Source organism: Pseudophryne corroboree, chromosome 2 (genome assembly GCF_028390025.1).
Source record: "Pseudophryne corroboree isolate aPseCor3 chromosome 2, aPseCor3.hap2, whole genome shotgun sequence".
Lineage (NCBI taxonomy): Eukaryota > Metazoa > Chordata > Amphibia > Anura > Myobatrachidae > Pseudophryne > Pseudophryne corroboree.
The window spans coordinates 1,014,349,846-1,014,371,638 of NC_086445.1; the positions used below are offsets into that span (position 1 = coordinate 1,014,349,846).

Genomic DNA, 21,793 nt, shown 5'->3' on the forward strand with positions numbered 1-21,793 from the left:
TATGATTTGCACCCGGGGGTCATTCAGGTGTGGGTTGTTCTTCATACTTCTGTTGCAATGATTTGCCATATGTACAGTAATTCCTATTACATGCTAATATGGGCAAAGGCTAACCCATGCAAAAGGATGCCCACGGCAATCGCATTTTTGCTTACAGCGCCGGATGATTGCATAAAATATTGGTTACATTGTTGCACATCGGGTCACAATGCAGAGCCTGAGTACCTCTGAGACACACAGGCTGAGCTGCCCTTCCGGGAATAAGTGTTGAGCAGCTGCCAATACTGTATATGCACAACCAGAAAACGCCATCTGAACGGCCATGACACATCTGCAGTCACATGACCACTCCCCATCACCACCCCAAACGCTGACTTCCTGTCACTCACTTTGCCACTAAAATCTTACTGTGAATGCAACTCGCTAATCACTCGCTGCGCATTATGGACCTGATTCAGTAAGGATGGCAAATTCTGATAAGTAGCAGAATTTGTGTGGAGATGTGCCCTGTACCACAGGACACATCTCAGCAGCAGCACGCTGGGGCTTGCGGGCGCCAGCAAATCACAGGCGGGCGAGGCAAGCCAATCAGTGCTCGCCGCGTCATAGGCCCCACCCCCGGCATAGGCCCCACCCCCGGCATATGACATCAGACTCCGTCGGGAGCAGGAGAAGATGGGAGGCCACGCTGAAGAGCGGCGAAGAGCTGGGCAGTGCTGAAGAGGAGAGGACGGCGCGGGAAGAGCTCCAGTGGCCGCGGAAGAGGCCAGAAGATGCCGGGCTCCTGAGAGAAGATGTCCAGCGGCGGCTGGACGCTGAGAAGAGGCTGGGCCAGCGGCAGAAGAGCACGGCTGAGGACCCGGAGAGGCCACCAGGGGAGGTATGCAGAAGAGCTAATGAAGCTCCCCCCTGGTTCCTCTCCCACCGTAACAGGTAGGCCCTCGGGGAGAACACCAGTTAACCCCTTCCTCCCTATACAACCAGGGATCACGCATTAGGCCCGTGGGGCACAGTCGGCCACAGGCTTGTGGCGCAGTAGGCGGGCACTAGGCCTGTGGGGTAATATCAGGCATTAGGCTTGAGCTACATTAGAGGGCATTAGGCCCTAGTTCATTTGTGGCCACTAGGGATATAAGGTGACCTTGGGCATTAGGCCCAGGTCGTCCAAGTTAGGCGTGTGCTAGGCCCAAGGGTAAAGTCAGGCCTCAGGCCTGGGTGCAGATAGGGGGCACTAGGCCTAATTAAGCAGTAAGGGAAGGTGGGTAGGCTGTGTGGCGCCCATTTTCTGGTAATCTGAAGAAGTTAGGTAATCAAAGGGACAGTACTATTGTAAATACTTGGATTGCACTGTGTTTTGTGATGAATGTTTCCATGCAGGGTCAAGTTTGCTGACAGTTTGTGTCTAGTAACACCTCTGTCTGTGTGTCCCTTTCGATGTGTGTTTGTCCCTATCTGTCTCCGTTCCTTCAGGGCGAGCGTTGCACCTTGCACGCAGGTGCAAGGTTGAATTTACACCTGGTGCGAGAGTACCGATAGGTGAAATTCAGGCTCTGAGGCCTTGCGCCCAGGATGACCTTCACCTAGCCCGAAAGCTCTATTTTTCTCTATTTTGGAGGGTGTTTCGGTCCACAGTTAGGAAGAATGGCACTCAGCAATCTCCTTCCCCCTAGGTCATCGTGTCCGGGTCCGACTGGAGGTTCCAGGTCCGTTGAAGGTTCCGTGACCTGAAGGTGAGAGAGTGCGGTGCCTGGTAAGTGGTGAACCTACAACTGCACGGCAGCAGGCACTACTCCGCACCAGCATGTTATCAGCCAGCCACCCATTGATCACGCTGAAATTGCAGTCGCACCACAATTTCAGCGTGATCACAAAAATGAGGTAGCCTCCTGCTGCGCCGGCAGGAGGCCCGCCAACAAATTTCTGATCACAGCGACTGCATGTGATGCCACGCAGTTAGCCCCCCACCACCACCACCTATTATACCCCTGCCATACCCACCATTTGACTGGCGCTGCCTCTGTTTCTCTGTCGCTGCCCCCGCAATGCTGCCTGATTGACAGGTAAAGGCGTTCGCAATTTCTGCTCGGCGCCCTCAGAAAATGCAGGTGCATGCGCACGATGGGCCCTGTGCATGCACCCGCATCCTCTTCATAGTTATTGCAGTTGGAACACGTATTGTGATCCAACCTGAAGTAGGCCCTATGTCTTATATTCATGCACAGTGTGAAAACATTGATCGATATTCGTACAACCGTCACTTTGTGTTCGCACCTGAATGACCCCCCATGCAGTGCAACATGGTTTGTTCCATATATAAAGTTAGCAGCCTTTTTGCTTTGCTCCAATCTCAGAATCAGCCTCTTAGGGCAGAGTTTCATTACAGTCCAGGGGGTATATTTACTAAAGGTTGATTTTGGTAAATTTTGGTCGATGTTGTCCAATTTCATATCATGATTAAACTCGGGTCTATTTACTAAAGTTAAATTTTGGATGATTTCAGACCGATTTAAGATCGATCTTAATCGATGTTGGGCATAAAACAAACATTTACGAAAGATGATTTTTTTTATATAAAGTTTTAAATGTTAGTAAATGTGTGTTTTTTTTCAACCTGAAAGCCCAACATCGATTAAGATCAATCTTAAATCGTTCTGAAATCATCCAAAATTGAACTTTAGTAAATAGACCCCCTGGGTTTTAAGGATATCCATGCTTGAGTCCGGATGATTAATTCACATTGAATGAAGTACTAATTAAGTCACCTGTGCTCAAGCATGATATCCTTAAAACATGGACTGGAATGACAGCGTTTGGGAACAATGCCTTAGGGTTTAATTTGGGTATTTAATAGGGTGATTAAATTATCCCTACACCTGGGACGCTCATGGGATATACAGGTTCTGTGGCTGGCTGATGTCAAGCCTACATTTCAGCTGGTTTTAATCAGCCACGGAACCTGTGTAATTCATGAGCGTCCCAGGTAAAAGGGATAATATGGTTACATCTACATTTAACCACTAACAATAAATCTACCTACAATATGTGGACTTATCCCTGTAACTCAGAGGTTCCCAAACTGTGTGCCGTGGCTCCCTGGGGTGCCTCGGGACACTTGCAGGGGTGCCCTGGGTTGGTGGTCCAGGACCAATTCAAATTATTCATGGTCAATATAATAGGCAAAACCAGTGCTGGTGGCTGCCAGTCATAAAATATGTGGCCAAACAGAAGCAAATCTTGTCCCTCACCACACAACTGACCCTAAGGATGACATATAAACGCGATCTACTTAATGTAATATTTCTTTCTAAATTTCTCAATAAGAAATTTTTGGCCTAGGGGTGCCGTGAAAACAATTCTGATATTCTAGTGCGCCGTGATTCCAAAAAGTTTGGAAACCACTGCTGTAACTGTTATTATTACAGAATTTCACTAAAGTAATTTAAGTTGCAGAACCTTCTGTAAAAGAAACATTAAGCTGCTGTAACTTCTGGATGCAGCAAACTTCTAAGCTAATGGGCAAAACCATGTGCACTGCAGGGGGGGGGGCAGATATAACATTTGCAGCGAGATTTGGGTGGGTTATATTGTTTCTGTGCAGGGTAAATACTGGATGCTTTATATTTATACTGCATCTTAGATTTCAGTATGAACACCCCACCCAAATCTAACTCTCTCTGCACATGTTAGATCTGCCCCCCTGCAGTGCACACGGTTTTGCCCATTAGCTAATAAATTTGCTGCTGCAATCAGATCTGAATTAGGCCCTGTGTATTTGGCATTGTCAAGGGTTAGAGTCCTTGCAGTGGAGCGCCTAGCTTTCTTATCATGCATTGTGCTATTTTCTATATTCTAGTACTGTGTGCTGTGCTCCATCCAGGTAAACCACAATGCAGTGTGGACATCACAGAGCGTGAAGATTGTGGTTTTCCTGGGATAAGCGCTAAGGAATGTTATTCCAGAGGCTGCTGCTTTAATTCAAGTGTTCCTGGGGGTAAATGGTGTTTTTACCCCAAAAGAACAGGTAGAGTATAGAGTGCAGTGGGAGCATGTAATGCTATTGACAACAAATTTGATTGTGCACAAACATGAATTGGGCCCATATCTCTAAGTTTATCTTGTATAGCCCTTATTCTTAGCTATGGTCAGACAGTGTATAAGAAAAGGCCATTGTTTAAGTGGAAACTTCCTGTTATCAGCTGATCAAAGTTTGGTGAACTGTTCCTAAAACGATTATACATTGATTTTAGCACAGCTGAACCCAAATGATCAGTTGACCAAAGGAGCTAATTTGCCCTGTGATCTAGCTAAGTTGCCCAATTTTATTAAGAAGAAACATTAAGCTTTAACTTCTGGATGTTTCCTTAATGCATCAACAGCAAATGACAGACAATGTAACGTGGAACTGTACAGCAGAAGGGATTGCGGCTACCCCGCGATAAATGCTGCAGAATGTAAGAAGAGGAATTGTTGCTTTGACTCCAGCATTCCTGGGGTTAACTGGTGTTTCTTCTCCAAGTCACAAGGTACGGAGCTGCTGTATAGTTACTCACAAGTCATTATAGTCTTATGCTGCTCACACCTCTTAAGATGGATACACACAAGTGCCCTACACACTTACAGATTATCTGTCCAATCTTTTCTAGTTGAAACAAAAATCTGGTAATACAGTTTATGGGAGTAAATTAAATTTGACCATCTGCTCCCAAACACTGGAAAACATACAAAAAATGGTCATTCAGATAAATTGGTTAAATATGTTTCATTTAGCTGATTTATCTGAACAGTACTTTATTTTTATTTTTTTCTTCTTTTTTCTGGACTTTAGGAGCAAATAGTTGATTGTCACTTGCTCCCAGATATTAACATATATTTCTTCCAAACCGCCAGATTGGACAGAAATTATTATAGAGTGCATTCAACTTAAACAGTAGCCTATAATAAATAAATTATTGGAATCTTCAGTTAAGATGTACATGGGTGATAAAGCTTCCCAGGTACATTGATCCATCAGTAAAGCTGGGTGTGCACTATTTATCTGGCAGACCATCTGTCCTACACTGTCTGTTTGGAATGGAAATCTGGTAATCCTCAGGTCTATCAACTATTTACTCCCAAACACTAGAAAATGGTCATTCAAACAAAATGGTTTAAATTTGTGTTTAACCAGTTTGATTGTATGAGACTTATTGTCCATTTTCCAGTGTTTGGGAGCAAATGGTTAATTGATATTTGTTCCTTCCATATATTACCAGATTTTCATTCCAACAATCCAGATTGGATAGATGGCCTGCCAGATAATTGTACAGTGTATACCCAGGATAACTGTCAGTCATGCTCTTTCTTGTATGTTACACAAATGGGCGGGCAGATAGAGAGGAAGCACCACCCACTCATGCATAGTTGCCAACTGATGTGAAGTTCCTGGGGGCAGTCTCTGTTATAAAGAAAAGTATTTGGAAATTGTTCTTCCTTCCATTGTCCCACCATCGGTGGTACTTAAACCAAACATCACCTTCCATGTATCCTAATCCTAGCCATCCGCCCATAATGCTTAAGACCTAACCTCTGAGAGTGGTCCCTAACATCCTCCCCCTCCCCAGTCCTATGTCTAACCCATATGCTATACCTATAAATGAATTGCCAGCTGTAGGTAATCTGATTGCAGGAATCCCAACAGCTGGCATCTTCACTGCATCCCAACTCCACAACAATTCCTTTTTCTGTATATTGAGTGTGGTTTTTAGTGTTTTCTTGTGGCAAGATATATGGAAAAGAAGTATTTACATGTGAAACTATATCCTTTAATATATATATATTATTTAGTCAGATTCATCAAACATTAGCATTTTCTTTGTATCTGCAACATGTTTGCAATGTTGTCAAGTGTGTATTTGGCACTGTCAAGAGTTAGAGTCCTTGCAGTAGAGCTCCTAACTTTCTTGCCATGCATTGTAATATTTCCTATTGTCCTGATGTGTGATCTGCTCCATCCAGATAAACAGCAATGTAGTGTGGACATCACAGAGCGTGAAGATTGTGGATTTCCTGGGATAAGCGCTAAGGAATGCTATTCCGGAGGCTGCTGCTTTAATTCAAGTGTTCCTGGGGTTAAATGGTGTTTTTACCCCAAAAGCCCAGGTAGAGTATAGAGTGCAGTGGTAGAGTGGGAGCATTAAGTGCTATTGATTACAGATTTGATGGTGCACAAACATGAATTATGTTCATAACTAAGAGTTTTGCTTGTGTATCCCTTATTGTTGCCCATGACCAGACAGTATATAAGAAAAGGTAATTGTTTAAGGGGATATTTCCTGTTATCAGCTGATGTTCAAAGTGTGTTCAACTGTTTGATTAACTGCTACTAATCAAAATTATACTTTTATTTTAACACGGCTGAACCCAAATGATCAGTTGACCCAAAGGAGCTAAATTGCCTGTGATAAGTAAGCACTAGGCCATGTCCGCTCCATGAGCTATACATCACTGAACAACATCTTCAACACGGGCAATTTTCATTACTTGCAAGTAATGAAATCACACACACTTTTATATACACTGATTATGCATCAGAGTAAATACAGATTGGGGGAGTATTTTTATCACTAATCTTATTTATTACCAGTTATTTATATAGCGCACACATATTCCACAGCGCTGTACAGAGAATATTTGCCCATTCACATCAGTCCCTGCCCCAGTGGAGCTTACAATCTATATTCTCTACCACATGTACATACAGACACATTCACGCTAGGGTTAATTTTTGTTGGGAGATAATTAACCTACCAGTATATTTTTGGATTGTGTGAGGGAACCGGAGCAACCGAAGGAAACCCACGCAAGTGCGGGGAGAATATACAAACTCCACACAGTTAGAGCCATGGTGGGAATCGAACCCATGACCTCAGTGCTGTGAGGCAGGAACGGTAACCACTACACCATCCGTGCTACCCTGTACTAATCTTAGTACAGATGTGTGGCTTTGGATTTATTCAAATTTACCTGGATCTCAAAATTGCATCTTATTTGGGTCTTTGATGTCATGTGTTTAGGATAGCCAATAAGAAAATTACAGATGAATGTGAACTCGTCTAAATTTTAGCGTTAAGAACGGAGTACATTCAAACCTGCCACCTCAAATTTTTGTAGAATGCTTTGTATCTGCTCACTTGGAAATAGACATTAATACCATATGTGATGTGCATTGTCTCATACTACATGACGCTCACACCTCTAAGTAGTAATATACAAGAAATAAGTGATGGGTGTCTTCAGTCATGAGGTGCACTAGTAATAAAGCCTTCAAGGTACATGGATCCATCAGCAAAGCTATACTACAGGTTCTTAAACTCTGTCCTGACCCCACACATTACATGTTTTCCAGATCTCCTCACAGAATCACTAGTGAAATAATTGGCTCCGTCTGTGGCTCTTTAAAAAAAAAAAAAAAGTTCAATAAGCAATGAATACACCTGAAAGGTGACATGGAAAACAAGAACTGTGGGGGGTAATTCAGATCTGATCGTAGATCATTTACACTGACATGTAGGTGGACACCCGGTACAGAGAGAGACTGCCCCACGTCAGGCCCTATTTTTCCCCCCACCCCCCTTGCACAGGTGCAAAAGCATCGCACGGCCAACAGTGTTCTAATGCCATTGGCACACCCCTCCCACCGTGTGACCACCTCTGCCAGTCAATCGGGTAGATGAAATTGCAGCACAGATGTTTTGAGCACTGGGCTACCGGGGCGCATGCGCACTCCACTAAAATTCAGACTGCAGTCGCTGCAGCAATCCAGTCTGTATTGGCCCCTCTGTGGGGTACGGAGGACAGTTTGACAACTACTGCACTATACAATTATCTGGCAGACATCTGTCCAATTTGGCTGGTTGGAATGATCTGGTAATGTATAAGAGCAAATCACATTCAACCATTTACTCCCAAAACACTGGAAAATGGACTCAAATAGTTGTTTAAAGAAATTGGTTGAATTATTTGGTTTAACCAACTTATCTGAATGAGTCTTTCACCATTTTACACTGTTTAGGAAAAATACATACATGGTAACTTGGTTATTGAGGTTGAAAACGAACAATGGGGGGGAATCCAAATGTCTGAAGTCGGTTGGGTGTTTTTTGTTGTTTTTTTTGTTCTTGTCTGTTTCTTATCTAATAGACACCCAACTGACTTTTCAAACAATTGAATATCCCCCATTATTTCCATCTAGTTGATACATGACCAGATTTTCATTCCAACCAGACAGATTAGGCAGATGGTCTGCCAGGTAATTGTATAGTGTATGCACAGTTTAAATGTCAGTTATGCGTTTTCTTTTATGATGTCACACAAATGGGTGGGCAGAGAGCAAGCACCTCCCACTCATGCATAGTTGCCAACTGATAGTAATTTCCAGGGGGCAATCTTGGATCAGTTTTTTCTATGTATCTGGGACATGTTTACAATGTTGCCAATTATATATTTGGCACTGTTAAGGGTTAGACTACTTGCAATAGAGCTCCCAACTTTCTTGTCATGCATTGTAATATTTCCTATTGTCCTGATGTGTGCTCTGCTCCATCCAGATAAACAGCAATGTAGTGTGGACATCACAGAGCGTGAAGATTGCGGATTTCCCGGGATAAGCGATAAGGAATGCTATTCCAGAGGCTGCTGCTTTAATTCAAGTGTTCCAGGGGTTAAATGGTGTTTTAACCCCAAAAGCACAAGTAGAGTATAGAGTGCAGTGGTAGAGTGGGAGTATGTAATGCTATTGATTACAGGTTTGATGGAGCACAGCCATGAATTATGCCCATTGCTCTAAGACTTTTGCTTGTGTATCCATTATTTTTATCCCTATCCAGACAGTAAATATGAATGTCATTGTTTGTTCAACTGCTCCTTAAAAATTATAATTTGATTTTATCACGGCTGAACCCAAATGATCAGTTAACCAAAGGAGCTAAATTGCCCTGTGATAAGTAAGTACTAGGCCATGTACGCTCCATGAACTATACTTCACTGAACATCATCTTCAAATAAACAATTCTAATTACATGCAAGTAATAAAATCACACATACTTATACCAATGATTACATATCAGGGTAAATACAGATTGGGAGTAGATTTTGATCGCTACAGATGGAGCCATCTTTATTTTAAACCTTTAATAGGTTTAACTGAGCCAGGGCAGTTGAACTTAATTCCCTGACACATTCTCTCTGTATTGTATTGCAGCTGAGAACAATAGATGAAGGGCTTATGCCAGGTCCAAACTTTTTGAAAAGAGAGACAGATTTGATGAGGTGAAAATGTGTGTGGGGCCAGCCAGATGCGTGTATGGGGCCGGCCAGATGTGGCCAGATACACATTGGAGAACTACTGTATTTACAAGTACTTTAGCCCAGAATACCTATGAGGGGGATACCTATGAGGGGGTGAAGCACTGAACTTATTGAGACCGCTGATCACCGCACACTGCTATGGAGCTGGAGTAAAGATGGCCACCAGGATTCTCCCTGGTGTCTCCATTTTATAGATTCATACACACAGGAGGGCTGGGTTTGTCTGTGGGAGAGGCAACCCCAGCCTAACAGTCTCACCAGATCAGCAGACCAGCTTATAGTCTGCACGCAGAGGAGGGGAAGATAGTTTCCAGTCACCATGTAGTGCGGCTGAGAACAATGAGCGGGGAGTGTCAGTGCGGTGGTCAGTGATAAATGAGCAGGGTGCACACAAACTGGCATGGCAGAATTTGAATCTTTAAAAAGGGGCAGGGTGAGATCGTTGGTGGCCAGCAGGGGAGGAAGACGTGCCCTGGAGCTTCTAGCACGGTGTCTGCTATTTCATAGCACCCCCCTGCCGCTGGTCCACACTTTGTGCCATTATTTGCACCCTGCCTCCCTGCCCTGCCGGGCCCGCTATTGGGGGCACTTTCCCGAGAGCTGGGGACCGTCCGGCGAGCTCCGGAGCCCGGCGGCCTACATCACTTCATCACATCACTTCCACATGCCGGGACCTAAAGTATTGCTGCGACCAGGGTGGTGGAGCGGAAGATCCGGCTGCGCCCACGACGGACACACTCGCACCCTGTACCCCCCGGGAAGGCGGCCACTGACCTGTCAGGTCCCCCTCTGGCGACCCCGGGGCGCTGGGCGGCCGGGAGGAAGACTCTTCTTCGGCCACAATACATCTCCCCCTGCACCCGGCGGCCATCTTGGAGGAGGCGAGCAGGAGAGCTGGAGCTCCCTATCATAGGCAGGCAGCTGTGGTCACTGGCAGGTCCATGATCTCTGCTGGCTGTCCTCTTTAGCCTAGCTGGAACCTACTAAAAGGGACCTGGGACCTCAATCCCTTTTCTTATCCTGTCTCCAGTATCTACATTTTATTTCTTGAAGGAATATAATTTCATCATATTACATCTAATATTCTAATTCATCTGCCGAACTCCCTCTACTTGTGGAACTTTATATTGCGACTCACATTATTATATATCTCAAGCTATCTACTGCTGCACTCACTGCTGTTATTATCTCACTATCCTGATGGATACATTTGCGGCCAAGCAGGCACGGGGTACTCGTGGCAATCAGTCGGGTAGAGGCCGAGGCCGTGACAACTCCTCGGTCGATAGCCCTACCTCACCTCCATTGGGTTCGCATTCTAGTCCCCGTGGCCGATCCGAGTCTGCATCTGCAATGGATTCAGCAAAATCCTGCACGACGAACGAGATAACAGATATCCTATCCCAGTTATTGGACCAAAAACTGGCTCCTCTAAAGGATTCGCTTGACTCCGCTCTCACTCAATTGAACCAACATGCCCAGCGTCTCACTGAGGCAGAACAGAGAATTTCCGACCTAGAGGATGATCTCACTACGGCTAAGACGGCTCTTTCTGACCAAGAAAAATTTACTGCATCTATTCAGAATAAGCTTGAAAACCGAAACAGGAGAAATAATGTGCGCCTCATCGGCCTACCGGAGTCGGTGAAACCTCGTGACCTCATGATGCTCGTTTCCCAGTGGATGCCCCGGGAGCTGGGCTGTGTTCCGAGTTCAGGATCCATGGTAGTGAAACGTGTACACCGTATAGGCCCGGAGCGGCAATCCACAAAGGATAGACCCCGGCCCGTCATACTGAGAGTCCTCAACTACGCTGACAAGGTCATGCTATTGGATGCCTACAGAAAATGTGCCGACTTGAAATACCAAGATGCTAAATTGCTGCTTTTCCAGGATTTTTCCTATATGGTGGCTGCCCAACGGAGAGAATTCTCGCCTGTTTGCAAGAGACTTTTCGAACTGGGCCACCGCTTTGCGCTTCTTTATCCGGCTAAATTGAGAGTCACTCATGCGGGAAAGGCCTACTTCTTTGAGAATCTGAAGACGGCCAAGAACTTTGTAGATTCACTATCCCCACACTCCTCTGCCGGGATGGACGATGAGGACTGATATCTCATGGCCCTGTTTCTCCTCATCTTCTTGAACAGTACACATTCAGGTTCTTAGTAATTATTAAGAGTGGGTCCTACCACTGGCTGATATATATTATGCCTATAGTATATGTGGGTATATTGTCATCTATACCGTATCGTATTTACCGAATCATTCCTTCTTTCTACGACCACGTATCTTACTGTTCTCAACTCTTATTGAACTGTTCTCCTCCCTCTCTGACTCTCTCTCTCCTTCCCCCTCTCCGACTTAATCCCACCCCCCCTTTTCGCTCTACTTATTTGTTATTGTTATGTTTGATTGTTGTATGGTCTTTTGGCACGGTTTCCTGCTACACGCATGTGTTCGGTTGGAATCTATTAGGCGTCTCGGTGGACCGTCCCATAGACCAGTACGCTTTGGTTCATATAATATTTAAAATGATTTTGAGTCGGGATTTTGATTTAGAAGTTGTTCAAATTTTTTACATGTCATTGTCACTGTTGCTCCTTTTATCCTTAAGCTGCTTAGGTACAGGCATCAGGCCCACTAGCCCGCTCGCTGGGACGGGCTGGCTGGGTTTCTCCTTATTAGTTAAATGGGAATATTGGCCTAGAGTAGGTATAGGCTAAATGTCTTTGAATGTTGCCACCTCCACTAGAGTACAGTCCCATATCAAATTTGTAACCTGGAATGTTGAGGGCCTCAACACCCCAGTCAAAAGGAGAAAGATCCTCTCTTATCTTAAACGTCTAAAACCCGACATAGCCCTCTTGCAAGAGACTCATTGGAAAAATACGGATCCTAATGTTGTGAGAGATTCTTGGATAGGGGAATTCAAATCGGCCTCTTACTCAGCCAAACGAAGAGGTGTACTAATTCTTTTTAATAAACATCTCACGTACCAAATAAATGATAGTCTTAGTGACCCTGAAGGTCGCTATTTATTCATTAAAATCACTATTTTTGGTGTTCTTTACACCTTAGCCACTATATACGCGCCTAATGATCCTAACTCACTCTTTTTTTTTTCTAACATTTACAACAAGTTGCAAGAATGGACGGAGGGGGAGATTATTTTAGGCGGAGACTTCAACACTGTCCAGTCTTTGGGTTTGGATAGATCCACCTCTGCTAGATCGCATATTTCTACACCGCCCCAATCCCTATCCCTATTGACTGATTCGCTGCGACTCTGCGACCCCTGGAGATGCCAACACCCTGACTCTCGGGAGTACACATTTTACTCCCATCCACATCACTCCTCCTCTCGCCTTGACTATTGGTTAATAGCTGACACCCTATTACAGCGAGTGGCCGATACTAAAATAGAACCCATATCATTGTCTGACCATGCCCCGGTATGGTTTACCCTTAACCTACAGTCCCCTGTCTCTCAATCATACAATTGGAGATTTTCAGCTTATCTTACGAAATCCTCTGATTTTTGCACCCACCTGGAACAAACATTCCAGTACTATGTAGCAGATAATAGTACACATGTGGAGGATATCAATTTGTTTTGGTCGGCTTCGAAGCCAGTGATCCGAGGACATATTATGGAATATGTCTCTAGGAGACGCAAGCGGCTTGCGACCCAAATACAGGACCTTGCTTGTAACCTGACCAAAACCTATGACACACTTTTGTTGCAGGACTCACCCGGCAACCGGCTGGCCTATATTGCTGCTAAGCAAATGTACGACTCACTATGTACGGAGCGGGCGAGATTCTCGCATGATCTACAACGGAATCGATTTTTTCGAGGGGGAAATATATCCGGGAGGTTATTGGCGAACCTGGTACGGTCATACTCCACTCCTTCTCGTATCCCCCAACTAATCACAGACTCGTCTACAACCATCTTTGATACCCCCTCAATATCGGAGGCCTTCTTACAATATTATAACACTCTTTATGAAGCCCCCCCGGATCATCCGACTCTTGGAACGCAATTCCTTGAGCGGGCAAAACTACCTGTCTTAACGGAAGAGGAAAGACAATCCTTAACTGAACCGGTCACAGAACCGGAACTACTTTCCCTGATTAAATTATTAGCCAAGGGTAAGTCCCCAGGCCCGGATGGATTTGGGGCGGAGTATTATCGAATTCTGGCCCCCCATCTGTCACCCCATTTATTATCCCTTTTCAATGCACTGTTGGAGGGAAAACCTCCCCCTAAGGGATTTGGAGATGCCAGAATTGTGTTATTTACGAAACCGGGAAAAGATCCCCGATATACTCAATCTTACAGACCGATCTCATTATTGAATCAGGACCTGAAGCTTTTCACAAAACTAATTGCAATGAGACTTCAACCAATCCTGAATAGGGTCCTACATCTTGCCCAAACAGGGTTTGTCAAAGGTAGAACCTCCGTTCATAATATCCGCACACTGATTGCAGCAATGTATAGTGCACAACAAACTGCCTGCCCCGACGCCCTTATTGTTAGTTGTGACGCCGATAAGGCGTTTTGATCGTGTCTCTTGGTCTCATTTGCTTCGTATTTTTCATGCCCAGCAATTTGGTGAGGAATTCATCCACCTGTTCAAAATGTTATATACCCTACCTCAGGCACATCTGACTGTAAATGGCTTAAACTCGTCTACCTTTACGTTAGGTAGAGGGACCCGTCAGGGATGCCCTCTTTCCCCCCTGCTATTCAATCTAGCCCTAGACCCATTGATACGTCATTTTATACAAGATCCTACCTGGCAAGGTATTAGGGTAGATGACAACGAAGTTAAGGTATCTGCTTTTGCAGACGACCTGTTATTATATTTTGCTGACCCCAATCAGGCATTTCCATCGTTACTGACCACACTGCGTGACTTTAATTTAATTTCTGGATTTCTTATAAATTTTGATAAGACAGAGGCGCTGGCGTTGGGAGGGGAGGCGGCACGGGGTTGGGGCGATTCATTTCCCTTCAAATGTGCCCATAGTTACTTAAAATATTTGGGCCTTCGCATCCCGCCACTCCTCACTGACTTATATACGGTGAACTTCTCTTACCACATTACCCAAATGACGAATGATTTTTTTAAATGGCAACATCTCCCTATTTCTTATCTGGGTTGGTGTCATCTATATAAGATGATCTCCTTCCTCGACTACTCTACCCAATCCAGATGCTTCCATTTATATTATCCAAACGAGATGTCCATTCTATTAACAAAGCCCTTACTAAATTTATTTGGGCAAACAAACGTCCCCGCATCTCACTTATTAAACTAAAACAACCCCTCTCACTTGGTGGTATTAATCTCCCTTGTCCTGAAGACTATTCCCTAGCCGCCAACTATAGATATGCTCTGGATTGGATGGGGGATTTTGACAATTTCGTTAATGGAGCTTTGGAACAGGCTCTCTCACCTCAACACACTTTAGTACACTTGTTGCATTTTGCTGTTATTCCTCCTCAACATGACAGACTTCATAATCCATTACTATATACGCCATGTATAGCTTGGCGTAAACTCAGGAAACGCCTAGGCCTATCCCTAACGGATTCTTTATTTCAGCCTTCGTGGTGTAATCCACGTTTTCAGGGTGGAGAAGATAATAGGATTGTTCACGGTTGGCATCTCCAGGGCCTCTCCCTTCTATATCAATTTCTGAATACAGAAAGCTCCGCGATATTGACTATAGCACAACTAAAAGAAAAATTCCCCACTCTTCATTTTCCCCTGTTTGCCTTTTTTTCAAATCCGTAGTTTTGCCACTAGCATAATATCACGACTACACCCCCCTGATCGCACCTTTCCCCTGGATGGTCTGGTACGACAATCCCCAGGAGCCCCGTATAATACTTCTTTAATTTATTCTCGCACTAGACGGAGGTTGGATCTATCTAGGCTCACAACAGGGATGGCCAAATGGACAGACGACTTCCCAGACACCGATCTTCTGACGGTGATTCGGTGGTGTGGTCTACTAAATAAACAACTAGTCTCATCTTCCTATGCAGAAATGCACTTTAAGATATTACATAGAGCCTATTACACCCCGAGACTTAGGTTCCTCACTGGAGTATCTGATAACTCTTTATGTTTTAAATGTAATTCCCCCGATGCTGATATTATTCATTGTCTCTGGACATGCCCGGTAGTACAGTCATTTTGGATAGCAGGCCAAACATATATTAATGTGGAACTTCGCATCTCCTTTAATATCACTATGACCTGGGCTTTCTGGAACTCCGTGCAGACTCAGGATCCCCCACATTCCAAAGGGATGAAATTACTGTTGGCTCGTGTGGCCGCTGCAGCAAAGAAAACTATTCTATCCCAATGGATACATTCGGAGCCGATACCCCTTTCCCTCATGTTACCACGTTTAACGTATCTCTACCAAATGGACTGGGTTGATTGTTCCCTAGATGCGGAGTCCCGCGCCCCAAATTTTTTTGCCATTTGGTTACCCTACCTACATACGCTGCCAACTGCTACCAGGGAATATGTGCGCAGAGTAGTCGGGTTAACAACGTGGTATAATACGGAATCTCTCATTCAAGGCTCACTACCCTTCTAAATCTGTCAACTGTTATTGCATTCCCCCGTTTGATATGTATATGCTTGATTGTCCTCTTAACCTTGCCTATACTAACTAATGTTTTGGTTCAGCTTTTTGATTGATAATCTCTGTACACCGCAGTAATTGATGTATTCTCGCAAACATTGTGACATATGACCTGTATTTTATTACATGCTCCCTTCTCAATAAATATATATTTTTAAAAAAAAGGGGCGGGGTGCACAGAGGTTGTGGGCTGGTGGAAATGTGAGTGCAGGCTGCAGTCTCCCCCCCCCCCCAGGCCGGACTTTGGACATGCCTGGCTTATGCTAATAAACAATGGTGTGCCTAGGCGCAGCAGAGAAGCAAAGATAAGCATGGCTCCATCTGTACTATTAGCAGCAGTGCAATTGGGCGGGTATGGCATACCATTAAGAATTTAGCAGTGGGTACGCTGTACCCACTGCCGCTGCTCCCTCCCCCTGCTGCTGCTCACTGCTGTGAGGTGAGTGCAGCATGCGCCGCTCCTGCCCCTCAGTGTCTACCTTCAATTTGGCACCAGCCTGTGAGCCAATCAGAGCTTGCGGACTGGCAGGCAAGGCTCCTGATTGGCTGCTGTACCGCAAGCTTTGATTGGCTCATGGATCGGTGCCTAATTGAAGGTAGACACCTGCACTGCCGCTGGAGACTGAGAAGCAGGAGAGGCACACGCTGCGCTCTCCTCCCCTCCCACACAGGACAGCAGCAGTGTGGGTGAGGAAGGGTCAAGGTTGTTGTTTTTTTTTTTTTTTTTTTTGAGAATAGGGGAGACAAAAGCATGTTTGAATAGTGTGAAAGATATCAGTAGAGAGATGGGTTGAAGAGGTGAGCAAGTAGGGAGCAGGGGGCAATGGGCATTTAGAAGGGGGATAGGATGAGGGAGTGTGTTCTTTGTCTGTGTTTGGGGGGGAAAGGAGTATAAGGTTGGATGGTAGGAGGAAGAGTGTAGTGGGGGGGGGGGGGGACTGCCAAGGGAATGTGGGAGATTGTCGATTACCTCAATTTTTGAGGAGGAGGCAAAGTCAGTGGAAGTGAGGGAGGGTGGGAGAGGAGGAGTGGGGCGCAAAGAGTGTTGAAAGTATTAAAGAGTTGATTTAGGACTGAAGAGATGAGTGATTGGAAAAAGGATTGCTTGGCAAGGGAGAGTACAGAGCTATAAGAAGAGATAACAAACAGAAGGTAGTCCGCCAGAGAGCGAGATTTCCTCCAAAAATGCTCTTGCACTGCTGAGCACCTCCCTGAAGTAATCTGGTCAGTTTGGAGTGCCAGGGTTGGAGTTTAGAATGACTGAGGGGAACAGAGGAGATGGGAGAAACAGAATCAAGTGCAGAGGTGATGGTGTTATAGAAAGTGGCTGCCTGGTTGGTGAAGGCCATGGTGGATAGGGGAGAAAGGAAAATATTGAGGGACGAGAGGGCAGCAGTGTCAAGAGACCCGAGATTGTCTGGTGACGGTGAGTCGGGGTGTGGGAGGAAAGGAGGAGATGAGAGGCTAAAAGAGTAGATTGTCAGAGAGGGGGGAAGGAGAGCTGGAGAAGTCAGATGGATCACATCGGTGGGTATAGACAAGGTCAAGGGAGTGGCCACAATGGTGAGTGGGGGTAGAGGTCCATTGAGAAAGGAAGAGGGGACAAGAAAATTATTAGATGCTGGTTTAGTAGTGTCAATAGGGATGTTTAAGTCACCAGTAATGTGATGGGTGCCTTTAGTCATGATATTCACTAGTGATAGATACGTAGGTCCAGCACTAAACTAGATATACACTATACCACAGGTTCTCAAACTCGTTCATCAGGACCCCACACACTACATGTTTTCCAAGTCTCCTCACAGAATCCCTAGTAAAATTAGCTCCATCTGTAGATATTTTGAAAATGGGTCAGTGAGTAATGAAAACACCTGTGCACCTGCTAGGTGACCTGGAAAATGTGAACTGTGTGGGCTTCTGAGGACAGAGTTTGAGAACCATTACACTATACAATTATCTGGCAGACCATCTGTTCAATCTGGCTGGTTGGAATGAAATTCTGGTAATGTATGAGAGCAAATCACAATCAACCAATAACTCCCAAACACTGGAAAAATAAGAATTTACTTACCGATAATTCTATTTCTCGGAGTCCGTAGTGGATGCTGGGGTTCCTGAAAGGACCATGGGGAATAGCGGCTCCGCAGGAGACAGGGCACAAAAAGTAAAGCTTTTCCAGATCAGGTGGTGTGCACTGGCTCCTCCCCCTATGACCCTCCTCCAGACTCCAGTTAGGTACTGTGCCCGGACGAGCGTACACAATAAGGGAGGATTTTGAATCCCGGGTAAGACTCATACCAGCCACACCAATCACACCGTACAACTTGTGATCTAAACCCAGTTAACAGTATGATAACAGAGGAGCCTCTGAAAGATGGCTCCCTAAACAATAACCCGAATTAGTTAACAATAACTATGTACAAGTATTGCAGATAATCCGCACTTGGGATGGGCGCCCAGCATCCACTACGGACTCCGAGAAATAGAATTATCGGTAAGTAAATTCTTATTTTCTCTATCGTCCTAGTGGATGCTGGGGTTCCTGAAAGGACCATGGGGATTATACCAAAGCTCCCAAACGGGCGGGAGAGTGCGGATGACTCTGCAGCACCGAATGAGAGAACTCCAGGTCCTCCTTTGCCAGGGTATCAAATTTGTAGAATTTTACAAACGTGTTCTCCCCTGACCACGTAGCTGCTCGGCAGAGTTGTAATGCCGAGACCCCTCGGGCAGCCGCCCAAGATGAGCCCACCTTCCTTGTGGAATGGGCCTTAACAGATTTAGGCTGTGGCAGGCCTGCCACAGAATGTGCAAGTTGAATTGTGTTACAAATCCAACGAGCAATCGACTGCTTAGAAGCAGGCGCACCCAACTTGTTGGGTGCATACAGTATAAACAGCGAGTCAGATTTTCTGACTCCAGCCGTCCTTGAAATGTATATTTTTAAAGCTCTGACAACGTCCAACAACTTGGAGTCCTCCAAGTCGCTTGTAGCCGCAGGCACTACAATAGGCTGGTTCAGGTGAAACGCTGATACCACCTTAGGGAGAAAATGCGGACGCGTCCGCAGCTCTGCCCTATCCAAATGGAAAATTAAATAAGGGCTTTTATAAGATAAAACCGCCAGTTCAGATACTCTCCTGGCGGACGCCAGGGCCAGTAACATAGTCACTTTCCATGTGAGATATTTCAAATCCACATTTTTTAGTGGTTCAAACCAATGGGATTTGAGGAAATCTAAAACTACATTTAGATCCCACGGTGCCACCGGAGGCACCACAGGAGGCTGTAGATGCAGTACTCCTTTGACAAAAGTCTGGACCTCAGGAACTGAGGCCAATTCTTTTTGGAAGAATATTGACAGGGCCGAAATTTGAACCTTAATAGATCCCAATTTGAGACCCATAGACAATCCTGATTGCAGGAAATGTAGGAAACGACCCAGTTGAAATTCCTCCGTCGGAGCACTCCGATCCTCGCACCACGCAACATATTTCCGCCAAATGCGGTGATAATGCTTCGCGGTGACTTCCTTTCTTGCCTTAATCAAGGTAGGAATGACTTCTTCTGGAATGCCTTTTCCTTTTAGGATCTGGCGTTCAACCGCCATGCCGTCAAACGCAGCCGCGGTAAGTCTTGGAATAGATACGGTCCCTGCTGAAGCAGGTCCTGTCTTAGAGGTAGAGGCCACGGATCGTCCGTGACCATCTCTTGAAGTTCCGGGTACCAAGACCTTCTTGGCCAATCCGGAGCCACTAGTATCGTTCTTACTCCGCTTTGCCGTATGATTCTCAATACCTTTGGTATGAGAGGCAGAGGAGGAAACACATACACCGACTGGTACACCCAAGGTGTTACCAGCGCGTCCACAGCTATTGCCTGCGGATCTCTTGACCTGGCGCAATACCTGTCCAGTTTTTTGTTGAGGCGAGACGCCATCATGTCCACCATTGGTCTTTCCCAACGGTTTATTAGCATGTGGAAAACTTCTGGATGAAGTCCCCACTCTCCCGGGTGAAGATCGTGTCTGCTGAGGAAGTCTGCTTCCCAGTTGTCCACTCCCGGGATGAACACTGCTGACAGTGCTATCACGTGATTCTCCGCCCAGCGAAGGATCCTGGCAGCTTCTGCCATTGCACTCCTGCTTCTTGTGCCGCCCTGTCTGTTTACATGGGCGACTGCCGTGATGTTGTCCGACTGGATCAACACCGGTCTTCCTTGAAGCAGAGGTTCCGCCTGGCTTAGAGCATTGTAGATTGCTCTTAGTTCCAGAATGTTTATGTGAAGAGACTTTTCCAGGCTCGACCACACTCCCTGGAAGTTTCTTCCTTGTGTGACTGCTCCCCAGCCTCTCAGGCTGGCGTCCGTGGTCACCAGGATCCAATCCTGTATGCCGAATCTGCGGCCCTCCAATAGATGAGCCCTCTGCAACCACCACAGAAGAGATACCCTTGTCCTTGGAGACAGGGTTATCCGCAGGTGCATCTGAAGATGCGTGCATTGATGTACAGACACCTTTCCTGGTTTTAGGAGATTCCTGACCAGGTCGGATAACTCCTTGGCTTTTTCCTCGGGAAGAAAAACCTTTTTCTGAACGGTGTCCAGAATCATCCCTAGGAACAGCAGACGAGTTGTCGGCATTAATTGGGATTTTGGAATATTCAGAATCCATCCGTGCTGCTTTAGCACCTCTTGAGATATTGCTAATCCCATCTCTAGCTGTTCTCTGGACCTTGCCCTTATTAGGAGATCGTCCAAGTATGGGATAATTAATACGCCTTTTCTTTGAAGAAGAATCATCATCTCGGCCATTACCTTTGTAAAGACCCGAGGTGCCGTGGACAAACCAAACGGCAGCGTCTGAAACTGATAGTGACAGTTTTGTACAACGAACCTGAGGTACCCCTGGTGTGAGGGGTAAATTGGAACGTGGAGATACGCATCCTTGATGTCCAAGGATACCATAAAGTCCCCTTCTTCCAGGTTCGCTATCACTGCTCTGAGTGACTCCATCTTGAACTTGAACTTCTTTATGTACAGGTTCAAGGACTTCAGATTTAGAATAGGCCTTACCGAGCCATCCGGCTTCGGTACCACAAATAGAGTGGAATAATACCCCTTCCCTTGTTGTAGAAGAGGTACCTTGACTATCACCTGCTGAGAGTACAGCTTGTGAATGGCTTCCAAAACCGTCTCCCTTTCGGAAGGGGACGTTGGTAAAGCAGACTTCAGGAAACGGCGAGGTGGATCTGTCTCTAATTCCAACCTGTACCCCTGAAATATTATCTGCAGGATCCAGGGATCTACCTGCGAGTGAGCCCACTGCGCGCTGTAATTTTTGAGACGACCTCCCACCGTCCCCGAGTCCGCTTGAGAAGCCCCAGCGTCATGCTGAGGCTTTTGTAGAAGCCGGGGAGGGCTTCTGTTCCTGGGAAGGAGCTGCCTGTTGCTGTTTCTTCCCTCGACCTCTGCCTCGTGGCAGATATGAATAGCCCTTTGCTCTCTTATTTTTAAAGGAACGAAAGGGCTGCGGTTGAAAAGTCGGTGCCTTTTTCTGTTGGGGAGTGACTTGAGGTAGAAAGGTGGATTTCCCGGCTGTAGCCGTGGCCACCAAATCTGATAGACCGACTCCAAATAACTCCTCCCCTTTATACGGCAAAACTTCCATATGCCGTTTTGAATCCGCATCGCCTGTCCACTGTCGCGTCCATAAAGCTCTTCTGGCCGAAATGGACATAGCACTTACCCGTGATGCCAGTGTGCAGATATCCCT

General features: G+C 45.7%; 1 protein-coding gene across 10 annotated transcripts in view; it reads left to right on the plus strand.

Annotated features, from left to right (window-relative positions):
* The window catches only part of LOC135050278 (integumentary mucin C.1-like), a 545,228-nt gene that overhangs the window by 469,003 nt on the left and 54,432 nt on the right, over positions 1-21,793 (plus strand). The window contains exons 1-3 of one of the 10 annotated variants that reach the window (XM_063956667.1): positions 3,739-4,021; positions 4,377-4,523; positions 5,995-6,138. The exons of 7 other annotated variants lie outside the window; for them this stretch is intronic. In XM_063956667.1, coding sequence (XP_063812737.1) covers positions 3,826-4,021; positions 4,377-4,523; positions 5,995-6,138 — 487 coding nt within the window. In that variant the 5' untranslated portion in view covers positions 3,739-3,825. Of the gene's footprint in view, positions 1-3,738; positions 4,022-4,376; positions 4,524-5,994; positions 6,139-21,793 lie in introns of those variants that run through there. 2 more of the 10 variants (XM_063956673.1, XM_063956675.1) reach the window with 2 other exon arrangements.